This window comes from Phaenicophaeus curvirostris, chromosome 1 (genome assembly GCF_032191515.1).
Source record: "Phaenicophaeus curvirostris isolate KB17595 chromosome 1, BPBGC_Pcur_1.0, whole genome shotgun sequence".
NCBI lineage: Eukaryota > Metazoa > Chordata > Aves > Cuculiformes > Cuculidae > Phaenicophaeus > Phaenicophaeus curvirostris.
Genome location: NC_091392.1, coordinates 146,580,870 through 146,601,381, shown reverse-complemented (window position 1 = coordinate 146,601,381; position 20,512 = coordinate 146,580,870). Strand labels below are relative to the sequence as shown.

The window sequence follows — 20,512 nt, the reverse complement described above, 5'->3', positions numbered from 1 at the left end:
TTGGTTTATAATGCATATGTACCATCCATGTAAATATGGAGAGATTTGTATGTTTTTCAAGTTACTACATTTTAGGACTGTAGTATTTTTGGATCAGCTTTGGCATTCTCTGTCTGCACTTCAGAGAAAAAAATAGAAAGAAAAAAAATGTAAGTCTAACATCATTTGACTTGCATAACTTTCTGCATTTGTTTGATCCAGAGCACGTTGTAATTTCCTATAACTTCCTAGTATTCCATGCATGTAGAAGATACTGCGTTTTGTAGGTTTGTTCCTTAGGAGAAGGCTTGTAATTTAGTCAGTTTGATACTGGGGAATAAAAGTTTACAAGTGCTGTATGTAGAAGAAATATTTTTGTGTGTGTTATTACAACTGTCATTGAGTGGGTTTTTTGGCTGCAAGTATAAAAATTTTTCCAAGGCTGTGGCAGTGCTTTCTGGAAGTCGTGTGAAGCATTGTCTCAGAGGACTTTCCTGTGTCTTTTATTTGTCAAGTATTTTATTTGTCAAGTATGTAACAAAATAATTCTTTCAGTCACACAGATCAAATGCCAGAGGAAGAGGGAAGGTTAAACTTTATAATCCAGGTTATAACAAAGAAGCTAGGGTAGTGTTGCCTTTAAATGAATAGGACCTGATGCTTGGATGGATGGAATGGGTGTTTCTTAATTCCTTATTCACTGTCAAAAGAACAGTAGTCACATATTCAAAATCTTGTAATTGGTTGTCTTACATATTTTTAAAGTATATCCATCCATTCTTCTGATATCCCAAAAGTTTAGGCATAGCTTAAAGTTTCAGAAATCTCAAAATATCACGTACCCGTTGTACCAAAAAGTGTACCTGATGTCATTCTTGAACATTGATTGCCTTTCTGAATGTGTAGGGTATAATATAGAGTGAAAGTATTTCTAATGTGAAGAATATAGTAGAAATGGGATAATCCAGTTGTGACTGAAAATCTTTTGTTATCTGTTACCATTTAAAAAAATTGACTTAATGAAGTATATTGGGTAAAGTGTAACAGTTGTACGGTGTCAGCTACATTGATGATGTGAGTTGTCAACCTGTTTAAAATCAAACTTTCTGGATTTTAAAAAAAAATCCAGAAATCTTTGATGATGATGCTGTACTGTATTACTAAAACCTCTATCACCAACACCAGACAATGTGCCTCTGATTACACTGGTACTATACTCATCATATTCTCAAATGTCATAATGTGCATGTAGTTGGTATGCTTCATGTTTTGTGTTGAGCTTTGCTTCTCCGTTCATTAATCCAAGGCATAATCTCATGTTGGGTGAATTGAAGAAATTGCTTGGAAGGAATTTGTAGTCTTGTTTTACTCCATCTGTATGAGAACAGACAGTTCATAGCACATTCTTAATCTAAAAAGATGGCTCGCCACACTCCGCTTGCAAAGTATTTATCTTTACTTTTAATTTGGGGCAGTTTACTTAGCTTACTGTTTCCTGGCATTCTTTAGATGTTCTATGATATCTCTTGCTAAAACTACGCTTCAAATCAAGCATTGTTCATAAAAGTTCTGCACAAGGCTTACGGTCAGCACCTTGTTGGGAAGGTACTTCAGTTGAAATAGTTTTAAAATATTATATCACAGATCACTTCAGGCAGTTTAAACATGGGGATGTGTTAACCTTGAGAATATCACTTGTTTTCAGTAATTTAGTCTTTAAAATGTCATACTTTTTAAGCACCCTGGAGGGTCTTTATGTATTTCATTAGAAAAATCTCTGTATGCATCGTAACTATTCAACTGTGTTCAAGTTTGCGCTTTCTTCTCATTTTTTTTTTTAGGTCTTGATAACCTGCTCGATGAAAATAGAATATCAGATTTGACCCAGACGTACCAGCTGTTCAGCCGGGTGAAAGGTGGGCAGCAGATCCTTCTGCAACATTGGAGTGAATACATCAAGGTATTTCAAAGATCTCTTACTAATGTCAAAATTTATGCTGTTATCATATATTTCTTCTGTCAAAAGCAAGAATAATGTCATGTAGGTGGCCACATCATAGTTCTGTTTAAGTGAATATGGGGAGAGACGTTAATGCTCCTTCTCTCCACCTATGACAGTCACATAATGAGAAACAGCAACATGTAAGTTTGAGGTTTAAATTTCTGCTTGGAAGTTGCTTTCCTTATAGGTTTGAATGTTATAAAAGAAGTTATTTTGGTTTGCTTTGCTTTTAAATAGAGCAACATGCACATGTGTTTAAGTACGCTGCATTGCACTACATGTTGTGTTTTGCTACAAATACAGTCAACCATTTGCATAGCTGCAAAATCAGTGGAATGTGAGAATGTAGCTGTTCTACTGCAGGTTAGCAGTTATACATGTAACCAGCCTACAGCAATGCTGATGAATGTTTAAGCTATGCTGAACAGAATATTCCTTTTGAAAATAACCCATCATCAAAGTCATATTTAGATGTTTCAAGTTTGTTTAGCTAGGCATAATATGCATGTAGTACGCTGCCCCAGAGAACTTGAACTCTAGTTGTCTGCAAGAAGAAAGCAGGAAAGCTTCACAGAAGATATTTTTCTCTGGAGTTGATCATTCCCAGTGTGGTAGTTCTCTCCTGAATTGCCCATGTGTTCACAAGTCTTCGGGACTAAGTGTACAACATCAGTTCATTTCAGGTGTGCCTTTCCTGCACATGTCGTGAGTTCTGCGTGGTGCACCAGTGTCCAGCCCATGCGTGTGGGACATAGTCCCCCCTCTAACCTCAGAATTGAGGTGGGGTTTGCTCCACATGGTGTTGTCCGGTGTCCCCAAATGCAGACTGTGGATCCATAAACAGCTGGGCCAATTGAACCGCTTGCCGTGGCCAGGAATGAATATCTTTCTTCTTTCTTCTTCCTTGCGCCCAGATGATGCTCCTGACTTAATTTTTGTGCTGTGTGCCACTCCGTAGACTCCTTTGTGATATATTTTAACACAGTACCTGGGCAAGGTTGGATTTATGCCAGGTTTAGTGAGCTGAAGAGGATCACAGAAAAGCTCTCATGCAGGCCCAAGGAAAGAAGCAGGCGTTCAGGAAGGGAAAGAAAATAAGGGAAGGAAAGCCAGAACCTTTCCTTTCACAACAACTTGTTAAATTGGTTTATCATACCTTATATCTCATGGAGTAAGACCTTTTATGGTTTTTTTTTAACATTTTTTTTTACAGACTCAAAAATCTAGAAAACATTTTCTATAGTGTCAGTAGTTTCCTCCTTTCAAACATACATTATGTATAGACAGAATGCATTAGAGGGAGGCTTCAAGAACTTTTGTGAACCAGTGTAAGAAAAAGCACAGAGAGTGTGCCAGGTTACTGGGGTGAAGGGCTGTGCTCTACTGTAGTCACCATTTTATGATTTCAGAGGTGCACTTTAGCTTCTCTGTATTTCGGTTTGCCAGCTGCTGGAGGCTGTCAGATGTCCAGCTGCTGTGTTAATGAAGGGGCAGTTGTGCTAAGTGTAAGATATGATGATGATAAGTGTAAGATATGAAGATGATCTTCAGAGATCCCTTCCAACCCAAACCATTCTGTGATCTGCATCTTGAACCTGAGGACCATGGGCAACCGTGGGCAGCCTTGTGTTTGTCTTGCTTCACACTGAACTTGAGAAGGATCTCAGTGAAAGATCATAGTGGATAATCAGATACTGCAGTGGAAATTCTGAGGTTGGGAAGAATTTCCTCATCTCTCTTTGACTATTTTTGTGTCTAGCATACTTTAGTTGATGAAAATACACCAGTTGAAAACTATTCTGCTGTTACTGTGCAGGTGTTCCTCATCCTCACCTTGGAAAACTGGTTATTCTGTTTAGGGTTTCTAATGAATTGTAAATTGTCCAACAGGTTAAAATCCTCCTGTATGGGATATTTTAGTTCACTAGACAAATGGTATTTTATCTCTAACTTTAAGATAATAAGTGTAGGAACAAGAAAAGAAAGTCAAGTCTGTGGTTGCCTCTTGCAAATGGGAAAGTTTTGTTTTATTGCAGGTCTGCTAGGGTTTTTTTGCTTATAAGCCCTTGCCAAAAGAGAAATCTTGGAGTGATGAGCAGCGGTTGAATTTTCACCACTTGTTCCATCAATAGAGCACTTGAAAGGATTTAAGGAAAATAGTGCCAAGTTTTCCATTACACTTAATATTTCTGAGGCAGTTTCAATATAATTTCCTTTACATTTATCTTGTAGTGTATTTAACTGTAAACTTGCACATCATACAGTCATGTCTACTGTAGTTTGATTTTAGTTTTTAGCTTTTGTCTTAAATATATAATCTTAAAATCAAACATTTTGAATCAAACATTTTTAAATCCATTAATGTGTGTCTGGGTTTTTATTTTAAATTTCAGCGCATCTCATTTTTTTGAAAACTTGAAGTCACATAAGTAGCTCTGTAAAAATAATTTTTTTTTTCTTATAATAAATTCTACAACGGTGAATGTGTCTGTTGTGAGAGATAGGTAGCGGTCGAAAGTATTTTATTATCAAAAGTGTTTGTTTTACAGAACTTTGGGACAACAATAGTGGTTAATCCTGAAAAGGACAAGGATATGGTGCAAGAGCTACTAGATTTTAAGGATAAAGTGGACCATATCATAGAAGTGTGCTTTCAGAAAAATGAAAAATTTATAAACTTGATGAAGGAGTCCTTTGAAACATTTATCAACAAGAGACCAAATAAGCCTGCAGAATTGATAGGTACACCAATATTTTTCTGTGAAATATTTCAAAAATCTATAGAAGGCATGATAAGATAATGCTGCTGAGTGTGCTAGTGCAATAGTGGCGCAGTATGCATTCTGCTTCAGGAGACTCTTTTTTGGGATATAGAGCAAAAGTTAACCTGGGAGTGTTGTGGGATTGAAAAGCTTGTGTGTGCTGTTAGGCGTGTGTGCGCCGTGTCCTGATGGAGCATGTGAACTTTGCTGTCCCTGCGCTCTGCTTCCTGCACGGTCCCTGGTGCTAACAGCTGCTCAACAGAGCGTAAATGCTGGTGCTATGAGTGGAATAAATGGTTATGGGGATGAGTAGCTGTGGCAAGAAAAAAGGGAAGTGGTTTTAATTCTGGTAGTAGACGAGCTACTTGGATGTTACAGAGAGAAAGGCGTAGTGACAGCCCACCTGCCTTGAAGGCTGAAGTTGGGAGAGCGATTTTGAAGGCTACAGAGATGAGGAGTTTTAGTAGAGGGGGGAAAAAAATCATTACCTTGAAAGGGGAACTAGAGCTCATTAAGAGAAGAAATAACAAAAACATCTTAAAAATACTTTTACCGAATTTGTCCCTGGTCTGGCAAAAGCTGTTCTGACTCTTTTGCCTGCAGCCACTGGAGCTGTGGCATTTTACACCAGGAGAGGATCCCACTCATAGGCTGGGGTTGTTTTTTTTCCTCTGTGCGTCCTTTTGCCCTCCTTCAGCTTACTTTGTGGCTTTCTTCTAAAATCAACCTTATGTAGGACAAATTTTACAACCTAGTGACACAGGTTAAAGCCGTGATGCTGTCATTTGTGGATTGTGGTGTTTCAGCTACTGCAAATGTTTCCTTCTTACGCAGAGGGTTGTATAAAGATGCTAATGGGGTTTAATAAATACTTGGCTAAACTCATGGCTTAACCTTATTTCTGGCATTCTGAAGCTACTAACTTGAAAGCGTTGCTTCTGTTTAAATTTTGCTATGCTCCTACGAAGGAGCATGAGGGACGTGGTAAAGGTCTACAAAAATACAGTTGTCTGTGTTGTTTGTTTCTGTTTCTCATAAAGTACATTTGTATGCATTGTAGGCTTCCAAAACACTGTCTTTCAACAAGTAACGTGCTTGCTGTGGCTATAACACAAAATGTGGGAAGTTTTAATGCATTAATTTTAATGATTTTGCTGTGGAGCTTTTTTGTTGGATGGTTCCTTTTTGTGATATTTCTCCATGATGGCAGTAGTACAGTCAGGCACCACTGAATGCAAGAGTGGCAGAACAGAAAATAGAAAATATAGCACTTGTCATGTATTTTAATATATAGATAGTAATATTTCAAGTGGGAGGTGCTTAAGTTGGTGATTTTAGAATGTTTTTTGTAAGCTGTTAAAGGGTTTTATTTATTTGTAGCAAAATATGTGGATTCCAAGTTAAGAGCTGGTAATAAAGAAGCAACCGATGAAGAGCTGGAAAGAATCCTTGACAAAATCATGATCATATTTAGATTCATTCACGGTAAGAAATATCTGTTCAGTTGATGCAATTAAAAATGTTTTCATTGCTACTTGCAGAACCGCTTAGTGCAAGAGATCTTTTTTAGCACGACTTTCTGTTAGTCTTGGTCTTCAGGTTGCCTTACATCTGAAGGAGCACAATAAATACACCAGGGAGGACAAACCTGTTTTATGGAGACTGGCAAGTTACAGACCTTTTACAGTCTGTGAGTGGAGACCTGAGAGTTAGAGCTGTGGGTGGAAGTGTTTTCTTTCCCGTAAATTATCTGTATCTGTAACCACAACCTATAATAACCTATAATGTCCTATAATAACAGAGAACAGAAAGGTTAGTACAGATTTTCTCTTCCCTGCCCACATCAGTATGTCATAAGTGCAAAGTACATGAAAACGCAGCAACTAATGACTCGTCTCTTCTCATCGTGACTGAGAGTGAACACAGAGGAGGTCTCAGAATGGTGGGAGAAAGTGTTATTGCTGGGTTCTATTGCCTTTGAAGTGCACTTCCCTGATGTTTGTCCTTATCTGAGCATAACCCTTGTATGTGTTAGGCGAATCTTTTTTTTGCTAGGTTGGATATCGGAAAAAATATGTGGTTGCGTCCTACAGAGGTGCGTGGTCATGGTTTTGAGGGAAGTGAGACATATATGCTAGGCCAGAGTGGGCTAGAACTCCCCAGTTGTATATTAGTTTGTTCTGAACGCTGTGGGGTTCTTTCCTCGTAAAATCCAAAACAAGTGCAGTAATAATTGGAAAGCACACAAGAAATCAATCAAAGTAATGTAATTTGCATCATTATTTTTGTCAAGCGCAAAGGATATTGGATGGAAATGGTGAATTAAGACAGTATTGCTGGCACTTTGTCAGCTGATGAGATTAATTTCTGTTAATCTGAAACTTTAACCAACTGTATTTCTCTTAATATTTAAAGAGTACTGAGCTAAAAGTGCAAATTTATTTTGAGATATCTAGTGTCCTTTTAAGACAGATGGTAATTAGTAGTTAGTTTCTGGGCGCTGGACTTTTCCATAATGTCTTGATGGTGTGTCATGAAACAGCACTTTACCCAAGAATAGAATGGGAGAGCACTAGAGACGTTGCTACAGGCATATCGGAAGGCGTTTGCAAGGAATTAGGAGGGGCTGTTGTAGCAGCACAAAGAGTGCCTTGAGTCACAGTGGATGCCTTTCTCTTGAAAGCGAGACAACTTACTGATACCTTTGTGCTGTCAATTGAAATGATTTACGGAAACTCTGATATAAGGTGTGAAAGTTTGTGAGTGCCTGTATGACTTATTTCAAAATGCTGTTGGCAAACTAAGTGAGAAAATTTCTGACGGTTTTTCTTCACCTTTTCAAGGTTATTTCTTTAATACATAGGGACTCTTTTTTAAGTTATAATAAAACAGACCACCAATTTATTAAATTAGGGAGAATGTTCTTCTGGACTCCAGAATAATTTCATGTGGTTGGCAGCTGATGCAATGGGAAATACAAGGCATCCCATGTTCCTGAGCACGGAGAAGTAAAAATTTTGCAAAATATGTTAAGAAAATAGTTCAAATGTAAAAAAAAAAAAACCTAGTTGTCTACATGTTTTTCCTTCCTGTTGCATAGGAAATATTGCTCTGCTGATCAACATGTCATGAGAAAGGCTTGTGTCACAAGCCTGAAGTGCAATAACGCAAATAGATTGTATGATTTCATTTGTATATTATTTTTGTTTCAATTTACACACAGGTAAAGATGTGTTTGAGGCATTTTATAAGAAAGACTTGGCCAAAAGACTGCTGGTTGGAAAAAGTGCATCAGTAGATGCTGAGAAGTCTATGTTATCAAAGCTTAAACACGGTAAGCGTCTTCATATGTGTTACATTTTTATTACTTTTTGGCATGTGAATTGGAATCCTTATTTTCTCATGTTTTAAGCCAGATTTTAAGTAATTGCAGCTTACATTGTGCTCGGCAAGAGCTATTGGCCTGATCTCTTAGATAGGTGACTGGTTTATTCGGTGTACCTGCAAAGGAGCAAAATCCTTAAACCATGTACCTACTTGTGGGTGCTCCGGACCCTGGCAAATCTGGCTCAGTTGTCTCAGATTAAACTTCTATTGCTAGTTCTGTGCTTCTTTGTAATTGTGGGATCTTTGCTTTAATTCGTGTGACAGAATGTGGCGCTGCTTTTACCAGCAAACTGGAGGGCATGTTCAAGGACATGGAACTGTCAAAAGATGTCATGGTTCAGTTTAAGCAGGTACATTTAGCTTCTGTGTGTGCACTAAATTTTCAGTAGTGATGGGGAAGCAATTAATGGTGTTACACAGTGGATTAAGCTAAAATTAAACAAAAGAGCTTTTGAGCAGGTCCTGGTCATAGTAACAGAGTCTACTTATATTTATAGAACAGAATTTATGTATTGTATATCTGTTCAGAAATAAATCTTATTTTACAGGGGATTTTAATTTCTTTATAAGTAAATTACAGTCTAAATACCATGTAGTAATTTAGTTGTCTAATATCCTTTAAATTCCATATGCCCTTCATTCTGTAAACTGTTGCTTCTTCTGACGAATTCTTTGTGAATGACCCACACCAGAGAAACTCCCTGAAGGTTGCTAAGTGCACAAAAACCACATACGTCTCTGCCCCAAAGCTTCCAGCCTATTGGTAACTGAGGGAATGCTTGGAGGAAACACTGTATATGCTCACGCTGTTGTGTGCTTCTCCCTGGGAATGCGTCTTGGCCCTTGTTTAAGACAGGATACTGGGGTAGCTATCTGACCCAGGACACCTGCTTCTGTAATAAAACACTCTAGTGACTTTTTTGTCCCAGACTTTGCAGCCAGACTTGACTGGTGCTATGTTCAAATTATAAGAAAACGCGTTGTCTAACAGATCTGTGGAAACCCCAGGGGATCCTTTTGATCTCATAGTTGTTGTCCTGGCTTCCGATTAAAAGCTTTTTCTTTATTTGCATGTAATTGAAGTTCTTTTGACCTTCATACCTTGTAAAGACAGTGGTCTGGGGTACTTCAAGGCTTGTTGCACTTTTCTTTTTACTTCCAACCACTTGCCGTGCTTTGAAACTGGGAATGGGAGCAATAAATAGTCACAAAATTCAAAACCTTAGTAAAGCATATCTAACCAAGGATGTGGACTGTAGTCTTTCATTATTCACCGACTTTCATTTTCTAATTTAAGTATGTATATTTTCCGGTTTAGCATGTAAACAGTATACTTGCATGATTTTTTTTGTCTCTTGTATTTTAGTATATGCAGAACCAAAGTGACCCAGGAAATATAGACCTGACAGTAAATATATTAACTATGGGGTATTGGCCAACTTACACACCTATGGAAGTCCACTTAAATTCAGAGGTTAGTGTTTGAGTTCTTCTAAAAGCACTTTATGGAATGCGACTATTATCACTATCATAAGGTGAACTAGTGCCCTATATTTAATGTTTTCCTGTTAGATATTAACAGGGTTTATCTCATTTTAAAGATTAAAAAATGGCAAAAATATATAATGTAGTGTATAAAATCCACATTTTTTGGATGATTGTTTCAACTAAGATATGGGTTTTTTTACCTTTTAATAATAATAATAATAATAAATTAATATTAAAATAAAATAAGTGTCCTATTCAACACTGCAGTTGAGCACTTAAAATTTTAAAACTGGACAGTTTACCTTAATTTAGCCAATCTTTAATGACACTGCTTAGGTGTTTTGGTCTAGCCAACAGTTATGTTACTGCACACTTTCTTATTCTGTAAGATCCTTCCTCTGTTCCCTGCAATGTGTCACACAAAATTAGCCCCTGTATTTGAACGGCAGTAGCCTGAAAAAAGGTTGCTTCCAAGTTGAGAATTTTGTAAAGTTGACCTTGTAGTACTTTGCTTGATCTGAAATGTGGGAAGCACTTCAGAGGCCAAAGGTGGTAGCAAGGTTTCTGTTCAGTTCAGAAGACATGGAAGCTTTTATACTCTTGCTTCCATGGTGTCTTTTCCTCAGTGGCAGGCTACTTCGGAAGGACCCAACCTGAGCAACGTATCATAAAAATGGAGGGATAAAAAACTCACTACTTGAAAATAAGAGGGTGTAGAGTACTGGAATTAGACTTGAATCTGTACAAGACATGGTAAAGGAAGAACCTGGGAGTTGATGGTAACAGTTACTATATAGTTGCGAGAGGTACGCTTTTAATCCAGTGATTTCTTGGTGAGATTCAAAGTCCAGGACAAAACTAGTAGCTGGTTTTGAGGTTTTAAGACTTTTACAGGGGGCTATTGTACTGTTATTTTAAAAAAAAAAAAAAAAAAAGAGAGAAATTAAAAGCTAGTTCTGAATTGAGACTTTCTTTTGTGCATAATAGTACCGATGTACCTGAGAGCAAAATTTTGCTCCTTGAATTTATTTTTTCCTACAGAAAGACTTATGAAACATTGTTGAGGAGAATAAAGAAATTACATGTGTAAAAATCATCCAACATCGCTGCACCGGTATAATGCTAATAAATGTTTTTCTCTCTTTGCTTTACAGATGATAAAGCTTCAAGAGGTATTTAAAACCTTTTACCTGGGAAAACACAGTGGTCGAAAGCTTCAGTGGCAGACCACCTTAGGGCATGCTGTCCTGAAGGCAGAATTTAAGGAAGTAAGTTTGCTTGTTTAATGCTTAGCCAGTTGGGATAAAATTTAAGTCAATTATTTGGAATCTAGTAATGTTTTAATAAAGTTAGTAACATTTTTGTGGAGGAGAAAGCATAACTCAAGACAGTTATTTTATGTAGAAAGTAGGCTCTTTTTATAATTGCACTGAAATACTATCTAGCTAGGGGAAGACAACAATGTGATACCTCTTGGTAATATTTTGTGTTCATTTGATAGAAACTGTTGTTCGTTCAAATCAAGAAAATTGTAATAAAGCAGGAAATTAATGAAAGAAAAAGAATGCAGAGTCTTTATTTTTAATATAGATTTGTTTTGATCATAGAAGTACTGATGACACTTTTAGCGTGCTTCACTGATACAAGTAGAGACTGAAGGATCTGAGTCATGTAATGACTGTTGTTAAAATTTAAATGCTTGTTGAATTATTTAAGTCAAATAACCACATTGTTTCTTAATGTGGTTTTGTTTTGTCTCACAGAGTATCTTGCCTTGCTAATAATGGAGCTTAACTGAGACAGAGCAAAGACAAAAAAATCTTGAAAACTCTTACTAACTCATTGTGAAACTTAATAGGTTTAGGCTTTATGTAATGGTAAGATCAATAGGATTGTAGTTGTCAATTGACAGAAGTGTTTATAGCTCTCTGAGAATCTTGAGTCATTTTCTTTCCATTGCCGTTTTGCACAAGTATTGTGCTACTGATAATACTGTTGCCCTGTATTTTTGTAAAGCTAAATTATCTTTTGTTTCTTTTATACTTGATCCAACGCTATCCTGGTTTCAGCTGGGATAGAGTTATTTTTTTCCCAGCAGCCTCTGTGTGTCAGAGTTAGTATGAACAGAATGTTGGTAATACACTGATGTTTTTAGTTGTTGCTAAGAAATCAAGGACTTTTTCAGTTTCCTAAGCTCTGTACAAGAAGCTGGGAGGCAGGACAGGCAGGCAGCTGACCCCAGCTGGCCAAAGAGATGTTCCATACCATATAATGTCATGATCAATGTCTAAGTGGGAAGTTGGCTGACAGCCGGAGCTCATTGCTTGGGGATGGGCTAGATATCAGTCTTTGCAGGTGATGAGCAATTGTATCATGCATTACTTGTTTTGTATTATTATTGTTATTGTTGTTGTTATTATTATCATCATCATCTTCTCTTCCTTTTGCTGTCCTACTAAACTGTCTTTACCTGAACCCATAAGTTTTCCCTTTTTCTTCGATTCTTCTCCCCACCCACCAGGGATGAGAGAGAGGCTGTGTGATCCTAGTTGCCAGTTGGAGTTATACCATGACAAACACCCAGATTGCTTTTGTATAATTTGCTCATCTCTATAAAATGCAGCTTGGGTAAAGTACAAAGAGATTCACCGTTGATGGTGGCAAAGCCAGAATTTCATATATTGTAATTAAAAGGAAGTAAATGATGTGAAGTAAATACAAGGCCATTCTACTGAGCTCCTGCTGTCTGCTGTATTGCTACTATTAGATGGGCAAAAAAAAGAGGTTTTAAAAATATCCTCTTTCCTCAATACTGCATTCAGGCAGATTCTTGTGTGGGTTAGGCATTCTAAAATGCACATCTCTTCTTCTAGAAATAGAAAAAAGACTGTATAGCTTCTGTAATCTGCCAGATTTGGGGGATGCAATAGAAAATGCACTGAATATTGCTTCTAACTATTTGATATTTCTTTTCTAGGGAAAGAAAGAATTTCAGGTATCACTCTTTCAGACATTAGTGCTGCTTATGTTTAATGAAGGAGATGAATTCAGTTTTGAAGATATTAAAATGGCCACCGGCATAGGTAGGACAAATACCTTTTGATTTTTAAATGTATTAGTCGAATGTTGGACAACTGTGATTTACTATGTAAAGGCCTAACTTCAAGAAATTTGCCATGATCAATAGGACAAACTTTATGAGCCAGTAGCATATAGACGCTAAAAGACCTGAGGAAAACACAGTGCTGGTACTTCCTAATGCAGATAAAATAGGTGCTTCGCAAAACGAATAATAAGAGCTGTGTAGGCCATGATAATGCTAATGTTCTTGAAATTCAAGTTATGATAAAGACTGTAGTGTGTACAGATTATTTTCAAATACTACATTTTGAAAATGAGCTGTTGTAGAATGCTGTCATTTTTAGATGATTCAACAGAGTATTTTCAGTGTAGGGTGTCTCCCTCTGTGCTTGAAACCAAAAGGCAGAAAGGACAAAGAAAACTCTGAAGTATGGTTTCCTTTCTAACCATCTGCAGTGTTTGCCTTCTGTGTGCTTATGCTTTTAGGTGTTTGCGGGTTTTTTTTCAAATTTTAACACTTCCTTGAAGTAGTTACAGCCATTGGCATTAAAAATGATAATGCTGTCTCTTTACTTTCTGGAACTTCTGCATCAACCAGCAGATCACCCCCAGTAGCCCTTCACATGCTGAATCTTAAGATCAACCCAATACTGCAACTGTTGAAAGTATATTTGAACACATACAAGTACTAAAATTTAGGAAATACATTTATTGAAATACTGTAGAATGAGGATATCAACAATCCCTGTGCTTCAGAGTGATGCTTTGCAGAAAGCAGTACAGCCCAGGTCCTCCAGCACTGCTTCAAGTTGCTTAGTCATCCACTCCATTAATGCTGAGGGAGCTGAAGAAAACTCATGCCAGTGTGAATGATAAGCATCAAGATAGTCCAGAGAGGCTCATTAGGTCAGAGTACAATGTTTACAGAACAAACACAAGTTCACCCCAGCCTGATCCAGATCCTGCTTTCTCATCTTTTATTGCTTTACCTCAGAGCTTATATCTTGGCAGCCTGACCACAACAGATAAAATCTGCTGCATGGAAATCTATTCCATTGTAGCACAATAGAAAGGATTTCAAGAGACTGCTTTTAAGGCAGAGGCTAGAATTTATATTTGGGGGCTACCTATATTATATTACATGATTGCGCTGAGTGCTATGTCTGTGTTTCTCTCCCCTGTGGGGAAATAGCACAGGAATGCAGGTAATGAGGACAGTTCATGGTCCACAGGGTTCCCATGGGGCAAGGATGCACAACAAAATCTCTTGTCTTCCCAGACTACCTACACAAGGTATTCAGAGTTGCTTTAGAGAGTCCCCATTCCCACCTAGCAGTCTCCCTACTTCTAAAGAAGAGTAAGCTCTTATGGCCAGAAATTCTGTCAGAAGTAGGTCCCACACTCCAATCTTCCTGCTGCTTTGATGACCTTTCACTCAATGGTACCCTTTATAGTCGGAAAAGAACAGCAATTCAGTTATTAGAAAATGTTGCTGCATTTGTGATGCAGCTTCTTGGTGAACTGACCACTAAGGGCAGAGGTGCTGACAGCCAGACTCTCAAAGATTGACCTGGGTGAACCAGAGGTCCTGGCTGATGGTTACGAATAACAGGAGTGGTAGAAATCCTGGTGGGCAAAACCTGGGCACTAGAGTCGTCATAGAAATGGTTCTAAAGGTTCTAAACACCATGTGCAGGGCTAGACAGATAGGGAGAATTGCAATGTATGCCTGAAAAAATGACGTATTGAAGAGAATCTAGATTTATTAGCAAGTAGGAAAGCCCTTGAAACAGAGGGAACCTGTAGAAGGTTGAAGTCGCTGGCTTATCTTAATGTCTTGGAAAATCTGTAGGGCTTGTTAGACTTCTTCCTCCGCTGTCTAAAAATAACAGTGGGTCCACGAAGACTTTAGAGAAGGGGAGTAAAGATGGAAGGCATGTGACAGCTTGAGGAGAAGGCTCTGAGGGGATCTTATAGCAACCTTTCATTACCTGAAGGGGCTACAGGAAAGCTGGGGAGGGACTGTTCATAAAGGCTTGTAGTGATAGGACCAGGGGCATGGGTATAAACTGGAGAGGGGCAGATTTAGGCTAGACATAAGGAAGAATTTCTTCACCATGAGGGTGGTGAGGCGCTGGCACAGGCTGCCCAGGGAATCTGTGGCTGCCCCACCCCTGGAGGTGTTCAAGGCCAGGTTAGATGGGACCTTCGGCAGAGGTGTCCCTGCCCATGGCAGGGGGTTTGGAACTGGATGATGTTTAAGGTCCCTTCCAACCCAAATTATTCTATGATTCTGTGTGCTAGGACTAAACTAAATAGACCAAAAGGTAAACAGAAATCTGTGAATAAGGATTTGTTTACTTAAAAAATAAGCTAGAGGGCAAAAAACCAAAAATGTGCACATAGTGGTGAAAACTAAACAACATGTTGTAAAAGCTGAAGTTTACAGAATACAAGGAGACAGGTTCAGGGAAGAGCAAGAGCTGAAGATTTTTCAACACATAGAAACCACCTCTGGCTTAGAAAGTCCCTGAGCCCTAAGTGACTGGAGGCTTACAGAGCAGTAGGATGAGGCAAGGTGGAAGAGCAGGGAAGTGTGCATCTGTATTAGCTTTTCTCTTATATGCTGCCCTATGCTCACCAGCTCACAGCCACTGCTAGAGACAGGATGCGGGGCTAGACGGACCTTCTGACCCAGGGTGCCTGTTCTTTGTAACGTCATGACTGCTGGAGGTGTGGGGCATTTGCAAGTTTCCAGTGTTTGGTACTCTTCTTCTGCTGAAGCAGCTTTAGCAGTGCTTCCATGAGGATTCCTCAGGTCAATCAGTCGTGTCTTCCCAGATCCCTTGCTCACTAAAGTGGAAGGTAGCACCAGTCAGATAAATACTTGTTTATCTCACTCAAGAGTCGTATTGAAATAACAGAAATAAATGACAAGTCAATATGGCAGAAACCCATAAGACAGTATTACTTAAAGCTTTCAGTCGCTTAAGCAAGCACTTCCACAAAATAAAGCCTAGCAATTTGTGTTCAGTGCTGTGCTTGGCAGGATAGGACATCCACGTCCACAGTGTCAGTTCTTTAATAAGCTTTTCATGCATTCATTATCTACTAGATAGATTTTACAGAGGTGAATATGATACATTCTGTGGTTCTACCATCTAGACACTTAGTTACTTATTCAGCTTCAGTATCAGCTACTGTGTTTACAGAATTACAAGTCAGTTTTGTAAATGTCTTGCACTTAAAGTAAGTGGGTATCTAGATATCAAAAATCCCATGTATTGAAACAGTCTGGGAAGCTGGTCTCTACATGCATTTCTGGCTTTGTTCTATCTTTATATTCTGTTCCCATCTAATACAAAATACACATGCTTTGGGGGCTCAAAAATTCATACTCCTATGAATTTTCCTCAGGCTAGATACAAGAGGAGCTTATGGGTGATTACTATATTACTGAAAAACAAAAATCCAAATATCACATGGGTTTTTGCTCCTTTAGTATATCACTGTCTGCATCTGCATTAGTGGTAACTTGTGTTTTGCCGTCACTGTTACAAGGAATTGCCAGTAAGCTCTTTGAAGAGATGAGATTGTCCCTGGTACATTACTGCAGTTAGCAAATGCTTAAGCTGTCACTTAGAGAAAAAGTGGTTACCTTCTCTTTGATAACCATGCTTCTTTCAGATGTGTTCTCCCATTATACTTCATGTTTTTACCAGCCTTTCTCATTCTCAAGATAAGCCTCTAGTAGTTCCTACTTTCACTTCTGTGATTGGTAGGTATTGCAGATTCCTCCCCTTTGTCATACTGCAACCTGCAACTTAGCGTGCAAGGCACACGCAAAGCTCCAAAGTGTACCGAGTGTTTTTAACAGCATCCTTTGTTTTGGGCAAAATCCACAACTCAACAGTCTGCATTTACTGAAGGTGAAACACCAAAAAAAAAACTGTGAAACACCATAAATGTCTATTTAGCCAATCTGGTTTAAAGGTTTTTTTCAGTAATCATGGAAGAGCTGGAAGTTTTAAAAAAGGAAAAGGTCGCAGTGTGTAAATTAATAATCTTTTACTTAGTTATGCTGCACTTCAGCACTAGATTGCAAAACTTTCTTTCAGTTTTTTAGATTAAAACTGTTCAGAAGATCCAACGCATTTGGTGATAATTTTATATTGTGGATAGAAGTAATCTAGAAACTGCAGAGGCTATTTTAATGCAAAACTTTGATACAAGACTTTGCAATATAATTATTAGAATGTTCTAGACTTAATTTTATCTGCTTATCCAAATGCTTTTAGCTTTAAATCTTACTAGATAAGATCTTCCTCACTTACTTGTTTCTACTGCTTTCCTGTTGTAGAGGAAGTTAGTGACTATAATAGATATCAGCTCTGCCTTCTCAGAGAACATCTTCCTATCAATTTAGACTTCTTTACTGTTTTTTTTTCATTTTATTATATATTTTCAAGTTTCTGTTAAAATTGGTGATGAAATCATACCATGGACATGTTGAGTTCCTTGTCATCAACTGATTTATTTTCTTCTGAAGCCCTGTTACTACCAAAGAAAACTGAAGCAATAAAACAAGGATCGTGTTAATGTGAAATCTTTTCTGAAACTACTTTTGGATAGAAAGCTGACTGAGATGAGCCCGAGTCTGTTTTCCAAGCTTAAAGCTGTAAATTGTTACCTAATTGGAACTTAGCTGAAACAAGGCATTAACGTAAAATCAGTAACTTTTCAATAGTATTTCTAGATTAATCACATGAAACTCTTCACCTTAATGTTTCTTTTCTGCTTTCTCCCATACTTGAACTTCTTTACAGAGGACAGCGAATTAAGAAGAACCTTACAGTCTTTAGCATGTGGAAAAGCACGAGTATTGATTAAAAATCCAAAGGGCAAGGATATAGAAGATGGAGATAAATTCATCTTTAATGGTGATTTCAAGCATAAATTGTTTAGAATAAAGATCAACCAAATCCAAATGAAAGAAACAGTATGTATTTACTTTTCGCATTCATTCTGTTTGTTAACTGTTTATCATGGAGAGATAGAATCTCTACACTTCCTCTCGTAATTTTTGCATATGGAGAGAGAAAAACAGATATTAAAACAATGTTTTAATTAACACTAATTTTTTTCCTTTTGCCTTTGCATATTTAAAATTTCAAAAAGTGAAACTGGAGTTGAGCAGTTTGATAGAGAAGGTTGCTGTATTTGGGCTTTCAAACATACTTGTTCTCTCAAAAATCTGAAATGAGTTTTTAAGATTTAGTTTATCAAATAGATTTAAAACAAGGCGTACATTATTTTTTTCTTTCACATTATCATTAATTTTATCTTTGGCTTGTTTTAGCAGTACAGTTCAGGATCACGTAGTTCTTAGCATGCAGTCGTGCATGCCTCTGTCTCAAAGATGAGTAAGAATGCACAACTGTAATTTCTTTGGAAAGGTTAACTATAGAAATATAATTGATTAAAAAATAGCAAAAAACGTGATGTGATTTGTGGTGTTGCATTGCTCTTTAGGTTGAAGAACAGGTCAGCACAACTGAAAGAGTGTTTCAAGACAGGCAATACCAGATTGATGCTGCTATTGTACGAATAATGAAGATGAGAAAGACTCTTGGTCATAATCTCCTTGTTTCTGAATTATATAATCAACTGAAATTTCCTGTAAAGGTAACTCATTTTGTTTTCTAAACCATTCTGATATTATCTAAAAATATGTAATATATTTTTTCCATTTAGTTGGTCTATAAGAGTGAGAAATGTGAAATATGTCTGAACAAAATCCAAGGATTAAGGTATTAAAATGACTGTGTGAACAGAAATAAGCCAAAGTATCAGTAGGAAATTCTATTTAAATATTTACACTATGGTGCATTTTCTTATGTGGCTGTTAGCAGTCCTGTTTTGTAAAACGTAATTTAAATGCAAATATAATTTTAACTATTTTACTAATCTCATCTTATTTTGTAGCCTGGAGACTTGAAAAAGAGGATTGAATCTCTCATTGACAGAGACTATATGGAACGAGACAAAGACAACCCAAATCAGTACCACTATGTTGCATAATGGAGAGGAATTACTTTTACTTATAAAAAATAAAAAACAAACCCACAAGATAAAAACCAAAATCATCTACTTATATCTTCAGGACACCGAATACCTATGCTGTTCCAGACCTTCCCTTTAGCAGGTTTGAGGTTGATGTATATTATTCAACCAGCTGCATGCACTGCTGTGGAAGAGAAGCAAAGCAACATGTTAATCGATCATCCTTGTCAAGACTGCGTACAAATTTTAAATATCATCTTTTTAGTTCTTTTAGTTACTCTTTTGTGTTCTTCAGCATTTAGTTTTACAATTTTGTTTAACACTGTCATTGAAGTTGGATGGAAAGGTAAAAATTACCTGTGTAAGAAATACTTCTGTGATGGATGCAAGTCTGGTTTCTTCATTTATGTGTTCTAACTGCATCCGTTAAGACCCTATATGCTGCATTCTTTAGCTACAGTAGCAACTTGGGTAACTTTTTAAAAACCCGTAATTGGTGAACACTTATGTACAAGCAGTGTTGTTGAAATACACTGAATTTTTGAAAGTATGCACCATGACAACCCTTAAACTTGTGTTAATTTTCTTTCAAATTATTATAAACTTCAGTCTGGTTTGGATAAATCAGGTTTTGAAGCAAGATCCTTGAAGTGCCAAGACAACGACTGCGTTTGTGTGTAGTGAGTTGTTGGGTTATTTAGCTAAGATATGGATTATTATTTTATTACTACTTCTGCTGGTGTGAGTGGCAAAGATTAGATCTGAGTCAAAGCGGCCCTACCTCATTTCAGGGCAACTGGGGTTTGTCACTATTTATGTAATTGCCGTAACATTTAGGTTTGCCTTTAAAATAACATACAGGGAATCTACTGTACAGCGTGCTCCACTTTAAAAAACAAAGACCTTTTTTTTAAAAAAAAAAACTTTTATGGTCTCGCTATTGTGAAAGAATAGCTTTTTGTCTTGAAAGACTAAGGATTTTGTGAGTACTTTGTTACATATTGTATATATGTAAGTTGATTTGAATTGAAGAATGAAAGACACTGTAGATCTGTTAGGTAATTGTAACTATCAGGAAGACACCTTTTGTCATAATTCTTAGAAGACTGTTTATTTTCCAGATTTTCAAACTGGTGTGTTTCATTCTAAAAAAGAGCTACCAAAGGAGTTTTGATCATGGCATAAATGAGAATTTAACTGAGCAATATTTTCTTGAAAGATACCTTACTAAGTTTATGTAACATGGGGTTTGTGCATCAATTTAAAAGGCCACCACCTCTTCTTAAAGTAAACATTGCTGAGAGTTGGCATCTTGTGGATTTACATCTGAAAGTCCTTGTTCTGTCATCTGGTGTCATTGCATTTTTCTGAATTATTTTTGTTCCCTTTGTGTTTAGAAACTAAACACATCTAGTTTATGGTATTTAAAGCATATTTAATATTGTAATTTAATGTAGACTTATTTTAATATTTGAATCTTCAGTTAATGCAAATAAAATCTTTGATGCATATTAAATATTAATTTCTTAGCCTGTGTGAGAATGTGGCACTTCATTTGTGCAGTTGATTCTTTAGTGTTAATTGTACCGTTTACCTTGTCCCATTACGCTTTCTATGCACATGGAAGATGAATAGATCCGTCTTACTCGAGTCTTAAAAAAGGAGTCACAGAAATGTCATGGACAGAGGCTTTATCCACAGAGGAACCTGGGAGTAGTATGCAGTAAATGATACAAGCAGTGAATGTGTT

The 20,512-nt window shown here is 37.2% G+C and overlaps 1 protein-coding gene across 1 annotated transcript in view; it reads left to right on the top strand.

Moving 5' to 3' along the window:
* Positions 1-20,278, top strand: part of CUL4A (cullin 4A) — a 41,396-nt gene extending 21,118 nt beyond the window's left edge. The window contains exons 10-20 of the mRNA XM_069877945.1: positions 1,821-1,939; positions 4,531-4,723; positions 6,124-6,228; positions 7,967-8,077; positions 8,395-8,480; positions 9,497-9,604; positions 10,773-10,886; positions 12,596-12,701; positions 17,526-17,698; positions 18,232-18,384; positions 18,685-20,278. Coding sequence (XP_069734046.1) covers positions 1,821-1,939; positions 4,531-4,723; positions 6,124-6,228; positions 7,967-8,077; positions 8,395-8,480; positions 9,497-9,604; positions 10,773-10,886; positions 12,596-12,701; positions 17,526-17,698; positions 18,232-18,384; positions 18,685-18,780 — 1,364 coding nt within the window. The 3' untranslated portion in view covers positions 18,781-20,278. The remainder of the gene's footprint in view (positions 1-1,820; positions 1,940-4,530; positions 4,724-6,123; positions 6,229-7,966; positions 8,078-8,394; positions 8,481-9,496; positions 9,605-10,772; positions 10,887-12,595; positions 12,702-17,525; positions 17,699-18,231; positions 18,385-18,684) is intronic.
* The last annotated feature ends 234 nt before the right edge of the window (positions 20,279-20,512 follow it).